The 15,082-nt window shown below is 31.8% G+C and overlaps 2 protein-coding genes across 2 annotated transcripts; both read left to right on the top strand.

The window, feature by feature from the left end:
* Nucleotides 1-6,216: 6,216 nt before the first annotated feature.
* LOC149907151 (uncharacterized) lies at nt 6,217-8,731 on the top strand. The gene is made up of 2 exons (XM_090103532.1): nt 6,217-6,385; nt 6,880-8,731. The coding sequence occupies exons 1-2, from the start codon at nt 6,374-6,376 to the stop codon at nt 8,287-8,289; spliced, it is 1,422 nt and encodes a 473-aa protein (XP_089959658.1). The 5' UTR covers nt 6,217-6,373; the 3' UTR covers nt 8,290-8,731.
* A 4,163-nt stretch (nt 8,732-12,894) lies between these two features.
* On the top strand, nt 12,895-14,270 carry LOC149907150 (uncharacterized). The gene is made up of 2 exons (XM_090103531.1): nt 12,895-13,053; nt 13,217-14,270. Exons 1-2 carry the CDS (start codon nt 13,033-13,035, stop codon nt 14,111-14,113), a joined length of 918 nt encoding a protein of 305 aa, XP_089959657.1. The 5' UTR covers nt 12,895-13,032; the 3' UTR covers nt 14,114-14,270.
* Nucleotides 14,271-15,082: the final 812 nt, after the last annotated feature.

Raw genomic sequence — 15,082 nt, 5'->3', positions numbered from 1 at the left:
ATAAAAAATTAGATATATTTTACTTAGATATTTTAAGTTATACGCAAGTTATACGAGTTGCGTAAGGCAACATTTTTATGGATTTCAGAACAGATTATAATATTATCCGCTCCGCTGGAGAGTTTTTTTTTACTTTAAATTTTTCTGTTCCAGTAATAGTATTATATTATCTGTGGTTCCAGTTAAAAAAATAAATTTGGGGCGAAAAAAACGCGCGTCGATATAGGTGCGGTGATAAGTGGTGTGTGCTGATATTACAGAAAATTAATATATAATCAACTCCAATATTTTTACTTCACTGCTCCGATCATTCCGTTTAAAATCTATTATTTAGTAGGTACGTAACTAACTTAATTTATTTGAAACTAGCGGTCCGCCCCGGCTTCGCCCGTGGTACATATTTACGTTTTCTCTACATAAAAATTAAAAACCATCCTCGTACTTCAAGGAATATAATAAAAAAAGAATTATCGAAATCGGTTCAGCCGTTCTCGAGTTATGCGCTTACCAACACATTTTGCGATTCATTTTTATATATAAGATATATAAGATAAATTCTATTGATATTTTGATGAAACTTTAAACATAATCACTACCTAATAAGGTAGTCAAGATAGTAATGGAATATTATTCATATAATATCATGATAACTAAATACGACTAGAGATTTAAAAATGGCGAGGATTTCCGAAATTAGAAAGAGTGATCACATAATATTATAAGCTGCCTAATCTACAAAGCGGAACTATATCTTTAGTTGTGCAATGCAATGTTATTAAACAATAAATTATAAACATGTTATTTAGAATAAATAAAAAAACGTTTTCTTATAATATGTGTAAATAATTAGTAAGCATACAATTCGTGTCTGAATGGAATCTATAAATAATAATTTTGTTTTATGTTAGGTATTATATAGGTAATAGCTTATATAGACCGTACTTACATTATTTATACGCGTGTTTTAATCACAATAAATGTTTGGATTTTACTTAGAAGGATTATGTATTTATGTGTTGTTATTGCAAACATTGTATCGCATTTAAAATATCGAATACTTTCTCGTTTTTAAAAAGATTGTTTTGTAAATATAGCAACGGCATTTGGCAAGCTAGTAATCGTGATGATTTTCAAATTACATACACGTAATTCTACTACGTAGCTACAGCTATTACGTGTACGTATTCAAATTACCATAGCTTTAGAAAGATTGGTGTAACTTAGAAGCCATTGACTTCTATTCCAGTCATGTCGTTTATCTCAAAAAACCTTTTTTATTTATATTTGTTTCCTTAAACAAGAGAAAGGTACTTTTATACCTATCTAACTGAGATAATCTCTTTCCATCCAAGCTATCACTCATTATGTCATTATTTCGTTCTTAAATATTAAAAGTAAAAAATAACAACTTTATTGCGGTCAAGACATGGTTAAGATAATCTTAAAATTTAACTGTCCACTGTAATAAATTCGCTAAGAGTGATGTAATGTTTGTTAAAGAAAATTAAAGCAAAAAGTTAAAAACTAATACAGCTTCCATTACCTCAAATTGCGGAAGTGTAGATGCAAAACGGATAGTCGTTTCTATTTCATTTCAGAGACACTATGTTATAATAAAATTAAGTGAAAGTTTATAATGAATATCTAAATATCATCTAATTTTCATATTGGTTTCGTTGGTTCATTATGGACTTATCGGTATTGCATATCAAGAAAAAGCTTTTTTATGTAATGTAATGATTCATATCATAATACGAATAGTACATATTATTTAAATAAAAGGTAGGTATAAGATTATAATAAAAAAAGGTGAATCCCTTTGCTCGAGGGGTATAGAGCCGATAGATTAAATATTTGCTCTACTTAAGATTAATCTTTACAGGCAGCTACAAATGATCCATTTTGTATGATATGTATCCATTTTATATACCTAATACTTAGTAGATTTTTTTATCGGAAATCATCGAAAATAATAATCTCTATGTTTTGTAGTTTTACGCCTATAGATTTCGCATTCACTATTGTAAAAAGGCGTATACAGATTAGTAAAAGTAAATCAATTAAGTTTTTACTACCACTGCTAATTAAAATTAAAAAAAAATTGATTTGATATCACTAAAATTTAATCGAATTAAAGCAGTCAGTATTTTAAAAAGCATATTAGGCAATATCAATATGTATTTCAAAAAATACTATAACACGCACATTGCAGTTTTTAGATAAAATTGATTGTTGGTTGCAAATTTCCGTATTTTACAAAATTTTTGCAGTAAGTGTTTGCTAATTTTTTGCGATATGTTTTTACACTTTTAAAAAGCATAAGCTAGACTTAGAAAGTCGGTCATGCGTGAATAACTCCATTATAAAATTGAAACAAGGTGTTGAGTATATGTATAATTAATTATTATAAAATAACTAACTTCAACTTAATCGTGCACGAATGTGTCAATTTTTAAAGTTTTCCGATTAATGTCATGTTATAATAGTCAATCTCTATTAATTATCCTTTGTCATTAGATAGTCATATAATTTCTTGATCGTTCGTTTGTTCGTATCACTTATCAAACTTCATTTTTTTACAGTGTGCATGTACATACAATTAACGTTGCAAAGAATTTGTTTTAAGTACTTACAACTAATTGTCATTCACTGACTAATACATAACAAAAATAAAACCTGTATAAAACAAGAACATGATGGATGCATTCTTTACAATTTATGATATAAAAATTCACAAGTACGTCAGAATGTATGAGAAAAGAAAAAAGATTCCGCTTTCTCAAGTGTGGGTGTGAATCATAATATATGAATCAGACGAGTCGCAACATCCATAAAGGTGAAAATATTTACTAAATATCCCATGACTTTGAGATTTAGTCGTATTATACCATTATTATACTCGTTATGTAAGAGCTGAGTAATTTGCATAGGATGTTCTAGTTTTGTCAGTGATACAAGAAAATTGCTCGCTTTTGTTTCTGTGTGAAGATAATTGATAAATTGTAGAGCATCCACTTCAAGCTCTGACTGACTGCCTTCGGGATCGGGCGTGTTTATGTAAACGTATTTGGTTATTTGGAGAGCTTTTTTTCGCATAAGTTCACGATTACAATGACCATTATTCCCCGCAAACGAATAAGTTCGTAACATCTTAGATATGAAATAAGACTGGTCTGATTTTAATCTTTCAGAAAAAAAAAACTGTTTTAGGCAAATTCTATAAAATATGATTTCATCAAAATATAAGAAGTAAAAGTAATCCCTTTAACCATAACAACGATACTAGTTAAATTAATATTTGTTCTGATATAAAACTAATTACAGGCACATAATATATTTTACATTGTTTATTTATAATTACTTCGCGCATATCTGTAAGTTAATAACAGTAAGGCATGTTGTTGTATTGTATTATCATTCGTGATTATCATAAACACCTCGTTTAATTATAAATGTTGTTTTTATCGTGATTGTAACATTTTTGATCGGAAGAAAGATATTTCCATTTAACCGGGTTATGAACATTATAATTATTATTAGATAATTGACTTAACATTTTGGATATTATACACGTTTTTAGTTAGGTAATAAAATTAGAAAGGATACACAAAAATATTATACATATCTAATAAATATTGAGTATCACGTTTTTAATTTTACGACGAAATATTGATTTATTTGATTAATACTATCTACTTAATCAACGACTCGATCAATCATAATGATATAATTTTTATTTCTATATTGGATAACTAATACCACAGTACACAAATTAATTTTTAAATGAATATAATATGTAAAGTTTAATTACCGTGATTTGCCCCGGTAATCTAAGTATGTAACCTACTAAAGTTAAAGCTATTAAATGATTTTCATGTAAGGAAAGGTTAATGACCAACAAAATATTAAACGTAAAAAACCGTCAAGAAATTCAATGGAAATTGCTCACAATAAAGCAGGTGAATTTTTGTCACGATGCCTTTGTTGTGATAATGAATGTTGTAATGTTATGGCACGATTTTGGAATTTGATCAATAGACAATAGCCTTATATCATAGTACCTAGTATTGTCTAGACTTTAGCCACTCAAACAATACCCTAACATTTTGCACGGTAAATAAAAAAAGGGTCCAAATGAACCAATAAAGTTATAAGAATTCTTTTTGGGAATCTTTATTTTTCGAGCTACCTACATCTGCGTAGAGGTTAGGTATAATAATCACTCATTGAAATTTCTTCGTCCTTAAAAACATGCCCATAACTTTCTAAGTTTACATGTTTCTGATAAATTTTCCAACTATTTCAAGCTTAACTGTAGGCATATAGCTTTTAAAATGTTATTATTATCAGATACAATAGAATGATATAATAGGGCATGGTATCGAAACAATCTAAAAGTACCTAGTAAAAGTATAGTCAGGTCATTTGGCAGAGAATTGTTACGAGTTAAACAGGACGGAGTGAAATGATTTGTCTGTATTTAATATTTATCCCTTTAACTTTTTTATACATTCCACATATTGCAAAAATAAATGCAAAAATAATGTGTATAATGATATGTTTTTCATTCGAAGGAAATATTGGCGCGTAGCGTTCACTTTACGTCGGATATTATGCACGATTAGAATTTATAAACCTGCCTTTCCTATGCGGTTCCACCCCATTGTAAAGGTTAAATGGAAAGCAGGAAGAGGCAATGATGATGTAAACGAATCCATGTATTGATGCTGTCTTTGAATTTAACGTTAACTAGTAACTTATTTGTCTGTTTGTTACCTGTGACTATATTATAAAGATTTCTAAATTGTCTTTTTTTGAAGGTTGAAAACCACCATACTATTTAGAATAGTGCAAGTACTTTTACATACACGTAGGCTGGACTCTTTTTAGTTCTGAAAACTATTATAGAAACAGTAATATATGTAGTCGTGGCAATATAAGAGACACTTCGTGTATCACTCCTCCAACGACGTTCATATAATGTTACATCAAGTACATCATGATAAATTGATTATAATCTCTACTCAAAGATAATTATCCATATATGTGAAATCTCCTTATTGATTACTGGCAATGTCATTACCTTGCAGCACACGTGCTGTGAAGTCAACAGTCACCAAATGAAAGTGCATCTTGCAAATTCAGCACACATTGAAAAGTGAGTCTTATAGTTTGCAGATTCGCTACTAAAAGAGATATACATGGTTTTAATTTACATATAAATAATTATTTAGTAAAATAGAGATTTCTTGAAGTGTAAGTCTTTAGCGACAAAATTACTGTAGTGATTTTAATAATTAAACGTATATTTAACTAAAAGGTAACTAAGAGATTGTTAACACCTTTTTTTATTTTGAATTATGGAATCAAACTAGATTACTTACCTACCTACCTGCGCAACTTCACCTGCCCCAAGGGCCAGAAATTTTTTCCCGATACTGCTCTTCTAATAGTAATGTGTTGTGTAATTTACTCGGTGCACCGTGCACGTGCCATAGCGTGCACTATAATACTTAAATTTAACTTTCGTCTAACAAACAAACTCTTCAGCTTTATAATTAATATAATAAAATATTGTACCTACATAGTCATAAAACAGGTTATAACGTTATATTTTACTATAGATTTCATTGTTTAAATGTTTAATTAAGTTTACATATTATTATGGTAATGAAATTATTAAAACCTACGTTAAGTTAATTTTATTTATTTATTCGATACACATACAATAACTCCATTATACAATACAAAATCATTGGCATAATATTATTCTAATGGGCAATTATAACAGCTATATATAACATAGTTTAGAAATTATATAAATTATACAGAATATGTATTTTATTTCATTATGCTGAAAAACTAAAAATTTAGAACGAAGCTTTTGCATTTTGATATAAAACCATTGACAAAAAATAATCATTCAAAAACGGACACTGCTTGTATGCTTAAGAATACAATTCTTAGCATCAAGTCCTTATCCAGATGACTAGACACTAGACAGTCACTGTTCCCGTTCACAGTGAGATGTACGTCAGCCAATGAAGGCATCAACCGTGATCGGATGATGTAACGCTTCCGGCCTCAAAGTATTACCTCATTGTTGGGCTCGGAAGCCCGATGCTCGCTCCCATTCTTTCAGCTAGTTCAGTGAAAGGGTCCTCGATACACTTTTACCCTCGACGCGTTACAGCGGGTGCTAGCGCGGCCAACGCTCGCCGTCTTATAAATTCGGTGATACTTCTGCGACATCACATTTCAAATTCGGCGGCTGTAACAGTCAGCCGTTCGATCTGTGTTTTGTGTTTGTGTTCAAACATTAGAATAGTGGTTTAGTTTAACAACGTGTTGATCATTCTAATAAGCATTCAAAATGAAATTCACGGTGAGTGCGTGTTTTGTGAGGAGTTATTAAGTGCATTGTTTGGATTAAACGGTTACCACGGATTTTTAAATATTGCATTCGATAAGAACAATTTTGTGATTATAATTTAGAATATTACAAATATTTTTTTATTATTATTCTCAAAAACAGTAGAATAATAGAAAGCATCTTTTTTATAAAAAGTCGATCGATATAGGTGTATAGAACAATAACGTTTTCATACAATAATTGCATATTGATTGCACCTGCATAGATATTTTTAAAGTAAAAGTGGTAAAAGTGAAATGAAATTTATAATAGCTGCTATAATCTTGATCAGTACATGCGGGTCGGTTATTTTTATGTGTGGTTGAAAAACCTGTTTTGGATTCCCGCCGCATTACATTATTAGCATTAACGAAAGTAAAATGTTTACAAAATGAGTCTTAACATCTAGGATTTACTTTTTAAATACATAATAGTAATTTCACTAAAATATAGTTTTGTTATTGCAGGTCGCATTCGTAACACTTCTGTGTATATCAAAAACATGGGCTATAAAGACGAAACATGAAGACCCCAAAGATAAAAGAGAGGCAGCATTAGGATATCATTCATCAGGCCAATCAAGCCACGGGTACCAGCAGTCACCTGCACAGGGGCACGAAGACGCCAGTTCCATCAGCATTGGAGCAGGATACAGCATTGGTGGTGCAAAACCTCAGCACAGCTACGCAAATCAAATATCAGGAGCTTCGTACCAAATACCATCTGAAGGACTCCCAGCCAGCGGTCACGGTACCATCCAACTTGCCCCGATTACTCTTCAACCATCCCACGGTGGCATCGTTTCAAACGATCTCGCACAATTGATGAGTCAACTATCACATGGAATTAATTCCGGGCAACTTTCCTTGCAATCACCAGGGGGCCACGGAGCTATTTATCAGTTTGGAGGCCAAAGCGGACAAGGTGGTCAGGAATACGCCTTCCCACAATTTGCGTTCAACCCACAGCAACAACAGCAGTATACTCTTGGCGAACAAGCTCACCCTGGCGGTCCATCTTACGCTGCAGGCACCAAAGGACTTGGTTCATATAGCACTGGTCCAGTTCTGTTTTCTCCTGAATCTCAGGGTCAGGTTCAAGCTTCCTTGAACTATGCTTCTCCAAATTCCGGACATTCTATCAGTGAGGGACAATCTTTAGGAGAATCCGTCCAATCTTCACCTGCTTATTCTTTTGGTAACTCAGGACATTCATTCGGTGGAGCTTTAAAGGGTTATGGAGGTAATTACGCAGTACCAAGCAAGTCATCCTTCAAACCTTCAGCCTATATTGGATCGTCCGTACAAGGTGAAGGTCATGGTTTAGCTGGCTTTTCTGGTTCATATGCTACTCCATCTTTTGGTAACTATCATTCAGGTGGTTTATCATTAGGTTCAGGTGGTCATGGCGCCAGTTTTGGTGGTTCTCTGGCTGGACATGGCGGATCTTCCCCTAAATACGTTTCTCACTCATATCCATCATCCAAAGTAGAAGGCTTGGGCTCTTTAGAATCCATTGCGTCTGCTTTTTCCGCTAGTGGTCAATTAGCTCATTCTCCCCATGGAAATAGCTACACCTTCCCATCCTCAGCTTATGGTTCAAGCAACGTTCATGCCGCTTCTGCTCCTAGCCCTCAGTATTACATTTCATCATCAAAACACGGCCCATCAGCTGGGTTCGGATCAGGCAGCGTGTCTTATAAGGGACCAATTTCTGGCCACAGCTCATTAAATTCTTTCTCTCTAGGACCTAAATATAGTTTTGGGGGACAAAGCAACACGAGGTATTTAGCACCAAAAGACTCCCACGGTGCTTATAGCGAAACTTCTTACAACACAATCAAATATAGTGAAGAATTGAAACCCAGAGTTCATTAAGTTGTTTGAAAATACATTTAAAAATAATTTTGTATATAGGCTTGAACGTTGTGAGTATTGTAATGATTGAGTATAAGAAAATGTGGTTTGGCGAAAGTGTTAAAGTTATCTTTGTTTATTTGTTTGCGTTCGTTCCGCTTATTTATCAACAAGAGAACGCTTTAATTCTTGCCGTTTGTCAGCTATAAGCTATTTGGTATACTTTCTAATTAGATAATATATCGAACACGTTTACCTATAGCATAACAGCCCATAATTTGAGTGATCCAATCAGATAAAAAACCACATAAACCAATTTGTGTACACCAACGTGAAAATGTTTGCATGGAAGTTTGAGTGCGAAGTGAATTTCTGTAAATAAATGTATACGATAAGATAGATTATTTATTATCGTTAGATATTTTAAGATTGTTGTTTTTTAATAAACCATTGTTAAATATAATTGTTTTTAATTTATTTTTCCCGATGATACTTCTGTCTGGCAATTCCAATTTGTGTTCTTTGTTAAAAAGACGTCTTATTTTATTTTAATAGTAATTTATAAATAACGGTAAGCCAGGAAACATGATATTGTTGTTCGTTGCTTGAGTAATCAACACCCGGTATGTATGGACAGTTTCACTTATAGGAAAGTAGGGGAAATTGAAACTGCACATTATCTTTGAGTTGATGCCAAGATTCTACACCGCTCGGAATATTGAAGCGGCTGTTTAGTATTCAATTTAATTGCCCATTCTTATGGTGAAGTTTTGTTTTACTTACAGGAAATGAATGAACTATTCATTTGCATTTGTTGTTAGATAATATAGCGTGAATCGTAATTTTACGTATTCTGGGTGTGTTGTTTAATCCATTATATCAGTGAATAATGAATATCTGATATAGAAAGTGTTAGGACTAATAACGTTTAAAATTTATCGTTTTAAGAAAATCTTATCATACAATATCAAGCGTTGAGGGTATTATTATATGGTAAATGATAAAACATGTTGTCCTATCCTATTAAAAATACATAAACTTTTCCGAAAATATCTATGCCACAGTCCAGAGCTTTTCTATCTATGAAAATCTAAAAAATATCTGTATTAAGACAACCTATACAAACTTTAAAATGACCAGTTATACTTTTCCTGTACCATAATACAACAGCTATCCTTTCAGGATTATTTAGATTTCGGTAAATAGTACTTTTTACTGATATTAAACGACACACTTACTATCTGTCTTATGAAATCCATGTAGGGGATGAAACCAATTTTAAATATATGGTTAACATGTATTGGTCTGTGACTTAGTTTACCTACATTTAATATAGCAGCAAGAGTGATGTCCGTTCACGGTCGACGGATTATGTGGTGCTCGAACAGTGGCAAAATGCGTTCACTTCCGAATTCCCCGATTATGTAATTTTCTTGTTATTTCATAGAATCTTGTTTTTATTTTGATTGAGATTGATTTATATACGTAACAGACGGAGCTGGAGAATGTTTGCACGTGTTGTAATGATGTGAACTTGATTTGTTTGAATGGAGTGGTAATGATGACTGTAGACGGGAAGGAAACTTTTGTTTAAATAGTCAATTTGAGGGTGTAAATTATTTGATAATGAATAATTAAGTTCGGATGTAATGACAATAGTTATGTCGTTCGTAATACCTTTCTACTCGTAGGAAGTTATGAAGTTAAAAATATTGTTTTACTCTAATTTATACCAAATGTAAGCAACACATCTTAGTACTATGAGACAAATTATAAATAAATCAATTTTTCCAAGTGAGGACTTGAGGGCCTTAACGTATTAACTATTTATTTTTTAAATTTAAATTAAATTTTATAAACGCCGCATTTTTATCAAAAACGACTCAATTGCTTTATATTTATTGCTATATATCCCATATTTTGAAGTTTTACTATTATTTTAATGAAATAGGAAGTACCTACGCACATAATTAATTACTAGAGCAATAATAAACAGAATAAGCACATTTGTCTGTTATGAACACACGTTAATTAAAAACAAAGCATGACACATTTCGTCGGTTTTATCACATTGTATTGATAAATAGATATTTTGCACGCGATAGTATTGGAAATTGAAACTTATGACGAATACCGCAATGTTATGGTATAGCGTGGCAATTAATATTAATGTAACGAAATCTATATTGATATTTGCAAACATGTGCTAAAATATTTCTAACGTTTTTACAGAGAACTAGGTTAATAACCTTTGGGTTATTATTTTATTTTTTATCGATTTATTTTAAATCAGCAGGCTTGTAAAGTCCTACAATGTGGATTACCTGCATATTTTAACTGAATTGAATGGAGGCCCATATTGTTATTTTGGAATAGCATGGAGTACTTTTGTACTTACATTTAAATTATTTACTTAACAATCCGTGACCGTTTTTGGCACAGTGGATAAGGTGTGACCGCAATAACCGCTAAGTTTATGTTTGTTACAGAAAATAAGAAAGAATTAAATGAAATGCCGCCAGTGAATTCGATCTGTAGGTAAAATAGACGTACCTAAAAGTATCTAATTGATCCCAAAGGAGGAAAAGGTACTTTATATAATATTCTGCCCTATATTTATTTTGTACAGCATTAAATTAGCTAATGTGTTGAGAGAGTCGCTGGATGCAGGTCAATGGTGATTGTTTTAGAAATCGTGAAGGGAGGTTTAAAGTCTCACATTCTGATGTAGATGATAAATATAATTTATATTTTAGTACAATGTTATGATAAATTTAAAATATTATAAATTTAATACACGCGTTGTATTTTATAAAGGCTCCATCTGTTATAAGGCAGTTAAATCGATAAATGTGAAAGGCAGTTTTGCTTAGTAAGGTAAAATTATATCAAAAACTGCATCTTTTTTACTATAGAGGGCGTTGAATAGTGGCGTAGATCGCCTGATATAAAATTTTGATGATTATAGAATTTAAAAAATTACAGAAATGTAGATATTTCTTGTTAGATCTAAGTATATTTTAAGTCGACTTTTATATAATTTTTAAGTTGGATAATTTTGTCTCTTTTTTATTGCACCCAAGTAAAAGATAAAATCTCAAGATAACAGTTTTATGAAATGTCTCTATTTAATCATACGTAGGTAACGTATAACCTCCATCTCTTCGAAAATTTGTTTTGTATCTATTAAATTAGAAATCAGTTTCTATTTAATTAAATATATTTATCTATTTACTTAAATCTATTTACATATTTAATTAAAAATCTGTTTGCATAGTAGTAGATGTAAGATATTTTTTTCTCGATCGATGAATTCTCAATGTAGAATCGATAACGGTTGATGATGATGATATTGCTTTTAAATTGTTTTTGAGTTTGCACCATAAAAGAAGGACATAAATGGTGGTAATAGTATATGCCCAATGCCCATTGCTCATTTTAGACGCTTAATACCTCATTACAAAATAATAATTTAATTGTATTCAAGCAATTTATTTTTATAAGTAATTTCTTTAAGTTAAGATTTATTAGATATACTATTTAGATTTTTCTTGCTCTATTTATTTATTTATAAATGAAAATCGGTTGATATTTTCGTTAAAAGTAAAAATATATTTTAATTATCCGTACATTTGAAAATCATGTGTAGATATCATAAAGATTAATTAATAGTGTAGTTACCTTAATTGACAGGTAAAGGAAACAAACAATGTGTAAATTATATAGCATAGATTCACACGCTTTCTTCATTGGCATATCTATTTCTTTTTTATAAAGACGTATGTTACATGCATCTCAATGAAATAAGGTTTAATAATGTTATGTAGAGATAAATATTTTACATTGTATATTGATATTATAGTGACAAAAAATTAAAACTTCCTGTTTTATCCACTACTAAGTTCTATAACTTCGAGATCGAAATTGGCCTGAATTGCTTCGAGAAAATGATGGTACGGCAGTGTCGCTCTTTACTCGAATTGTCGGGGTAATGTTACGGCGCACCCCTAGATTGGGTTTTCTATTGAAAAAAATAATTGTGTAAGAACTTTCAATTTGTTTACATTAATTGCAATATCGAGAAAATCAAACTGTGCTTATTCCCCTAGGTGAAACAGTAGCAATAAAGATATCTGATAGTAAAAGCTTGGTATTCAGATTATGCATTATAATTTGTAGAAAGTATAATTTGTGCTTGAAGGAGGTAAAATAGTTTTATTGTAACATTTGATTTTATAAGCATAACAGTTATAGTTTCGTACCTTTATCAGTTCATATCGTCTAGTTGGTGTGTAGAGACAGTAGTTTAGCTCAAACATAAATATTACATGACGAATACAATTATAACCCACGTGCACTAAACGTGAAGGCTACAAGCTGCTATTAGTTTTTGTGATTTCGTAAAACAGCGCTCGAATAAAATAATATTCGATTTAGGTACCGCATGACTCGCGTGTTTTCTAGACTATGATAAGTACTATGAAATATGCCGTAACGCATGGGCGTATCGAATGCCAGCAATGTGTTTCCGTACGGTTCAGGAAGCGTTGAGAGAGAACTGGATCTGTTACGAGGCAGGACAAAGACCTATCGAACGGTCATTTCCTTCGGCACTGCCCCCTGGACCTAGCGGAAAGTTGTATAAAACCGCATATAAATACGTGAACTTGATATTTGCTTACACTTTTCCGAGCGCCACTGAATAGGGCACTTTCCTTGAGCGTTTTCCGAGCAATGTGATTTCGTCTACAACAAGAACATATCATGGCAAAAAAGGAAATTTATGTGAGTATTGGGCCATAGTTCATTAGCGTTACGTTACCCGTTACAGAATGATTTGTGAATGGCCTCGCTATAGTACTAAATGATAACAAGGAGCTTATTGATCGTTTACAAAGCGCTTGTTGAATTTACTATGACGAATCATTAACATAACCGTATATTTCAGATCTTCATCGCTTTCGCCGCGTTGGCATTCGCTACTGAGGCGGAGGACTCTGAGCAGAAGAAGCGTGGTGCCGGTAAAGCTAATGCTTTAAACGCAATACCAACAGGAGCCCAGAAGCCAGAATATACATACAGCATATATCCCCAAAATTCTGGCGTACAGAGCAATCCTAGTCAGACATACCAGAGTCAAGTGCCGAATTCTTTCTATCCTAACCAAGCCCCTAGTCAATACTATTCTTCAGGAAACTCGGCCGAATCCACTTCTGTAAATGTACAACAACAAACCAATAATGTGCCCCAACAGACACATTTCTCGCAACTTAATTATGTACCGAACTCAGCGTACCAACAAAAATATCAAATCGTACCTTCAAAGCCCAGTAACAATGTGCATTTAGCCGTTTTACAACAGCCGACTGCTTATCCAACATCTTCCTTATTGCATTATCCGCAAATGCAAATTGTTGCAGCAAATCCCACTTCGCATATAAGTCCACATGGTTCCATTTTCAGTGGGATAACACCGCACAGCCACTTCAATTTTCCACACTATCAGTTACCAGCCTTTGGAAATCCCTTCTTAACTCATCCTTCTACAATGGTGTTTGTTCCTCAAATTAATCCTAACCTATATAGTAACCTGGCCTATACAAGCCCATCACAGGGGGTTGTTAATTTTTATGCGGGGTCCACGCAAGCAAAGCAGAGTTATCCTTCTAGTTTGTCAATTTCATCTTCCAATGAATACGAAAAGCAACATGGAGCAGTGCCTCAATCAAGTGTGTCGAAAGAAGATAATGATTTAAGTCTTCCAAGTGATTATATTACTTCAGATGCTAATAGTGCATACAAAAACGCGTATAGTACAGGTCGCAATTCATATACAAAGATATAGATTTATATTCAGCCAAAAACATTTAATGCTCTATTATTTTATATTAAGTTATGATAATTTTTGTTAACGTATTTATTTACAACTGTGTTTATGTTATGTTATGTTGTTATTATTGTTAATTGTATCGTTATTGTTTTATTAAACGTTTTTTAACAAATCATTGTCTTTTTTGAGTCAAATTTTAATTTAATTGTTAGGATTATATTAAGGTCCCTTTTAGTAAATAATGTATGTTTTAGTAAATAAAAAATTTGCAGTTAAAATATTTTAAAACTATTTTAAAGTTTAATTATGATATAATTATACAAAAAACTGTTAGATGGTCAGTGGTAACTCATTATTACATTATGTTTAACGCATACTCCAGACACTTTACTAATAGCCAATAAATGTTTATGGATTGTTATTACGAACAATTAACCTGCTTTTAATAAAAAATCTCATAAAGCTTAATACCATCTTACGAGTGGTAGTAATTATGCAAACATTTGAGTAGCGGCTGTTAACATCTTCTCTAAAGAGAGTTTTTCACGTAATTGAGACGTTTTTTGAATAATTTTATCTTTACGGTATTTAGGTACGTTGTAACATCTGTTTGATGTGATTTGTTAAATAAAAAAAATAAATCCTTTTGGCGCAATGGATTGTGATCATTGCACTGGGTTCGCTATCACTACAATCATAATATTTATTTATTTATTTATTTATTTATTTACACATAGAACTAACTATCATTACAGGTGAACCTAATTCGACAGAGTTCTTTTATAAATTAAGAAAAACAAACATATTAAGTATATTGTATACAAAATATTATAGCCGTATTGAACAAATTGAAAGTAGGGTTTTCTTTTTCTATTTATTTATTAATTATAATTACGGCCAAGTCATAGGGTTACTTACTTTCAAATAAAATGTAGTGAAGGTTTATTAATTATTATTGATGATTACTTCAGTTTGATTGATGTA

The sequence above is a fragment of the Colias eurytheme genome, chromosome 7, assembly GCF_061535395.1.
Source record: "Colias eurytheme isolate Ceu_HAF_F1 chromosome 7, ilColEury1 Martin Lab GWU primary, whole genome shotgun sequence".
NCBI lineage: Eukaryota > Metazoa > Arthropoda > Insecta > Lepidoptera > Pieridae > Colias > Colias eurytheme.
The sequence above is the reverse complement of the archived record's forward strand: the minus strand, read 5'-3'. Positions and strand labels throughout refer to the sequence as shown.

Excerpts from the sequence above, each read along its gene's own strand:
- LOC149907150 (XM_090103531.1), top strand. The coding sequence starts at position 13,033 with ATGGCAAAAAAGGAAATTTAT. Across the intron at positions 13,054-13,216 it reads TGGCAAAAAAGGAAATTTAT|ATCTTCATCGCTTTCGCCGC; the intron begins GTGAGTATTGGG and ends CGTATATTTCAG.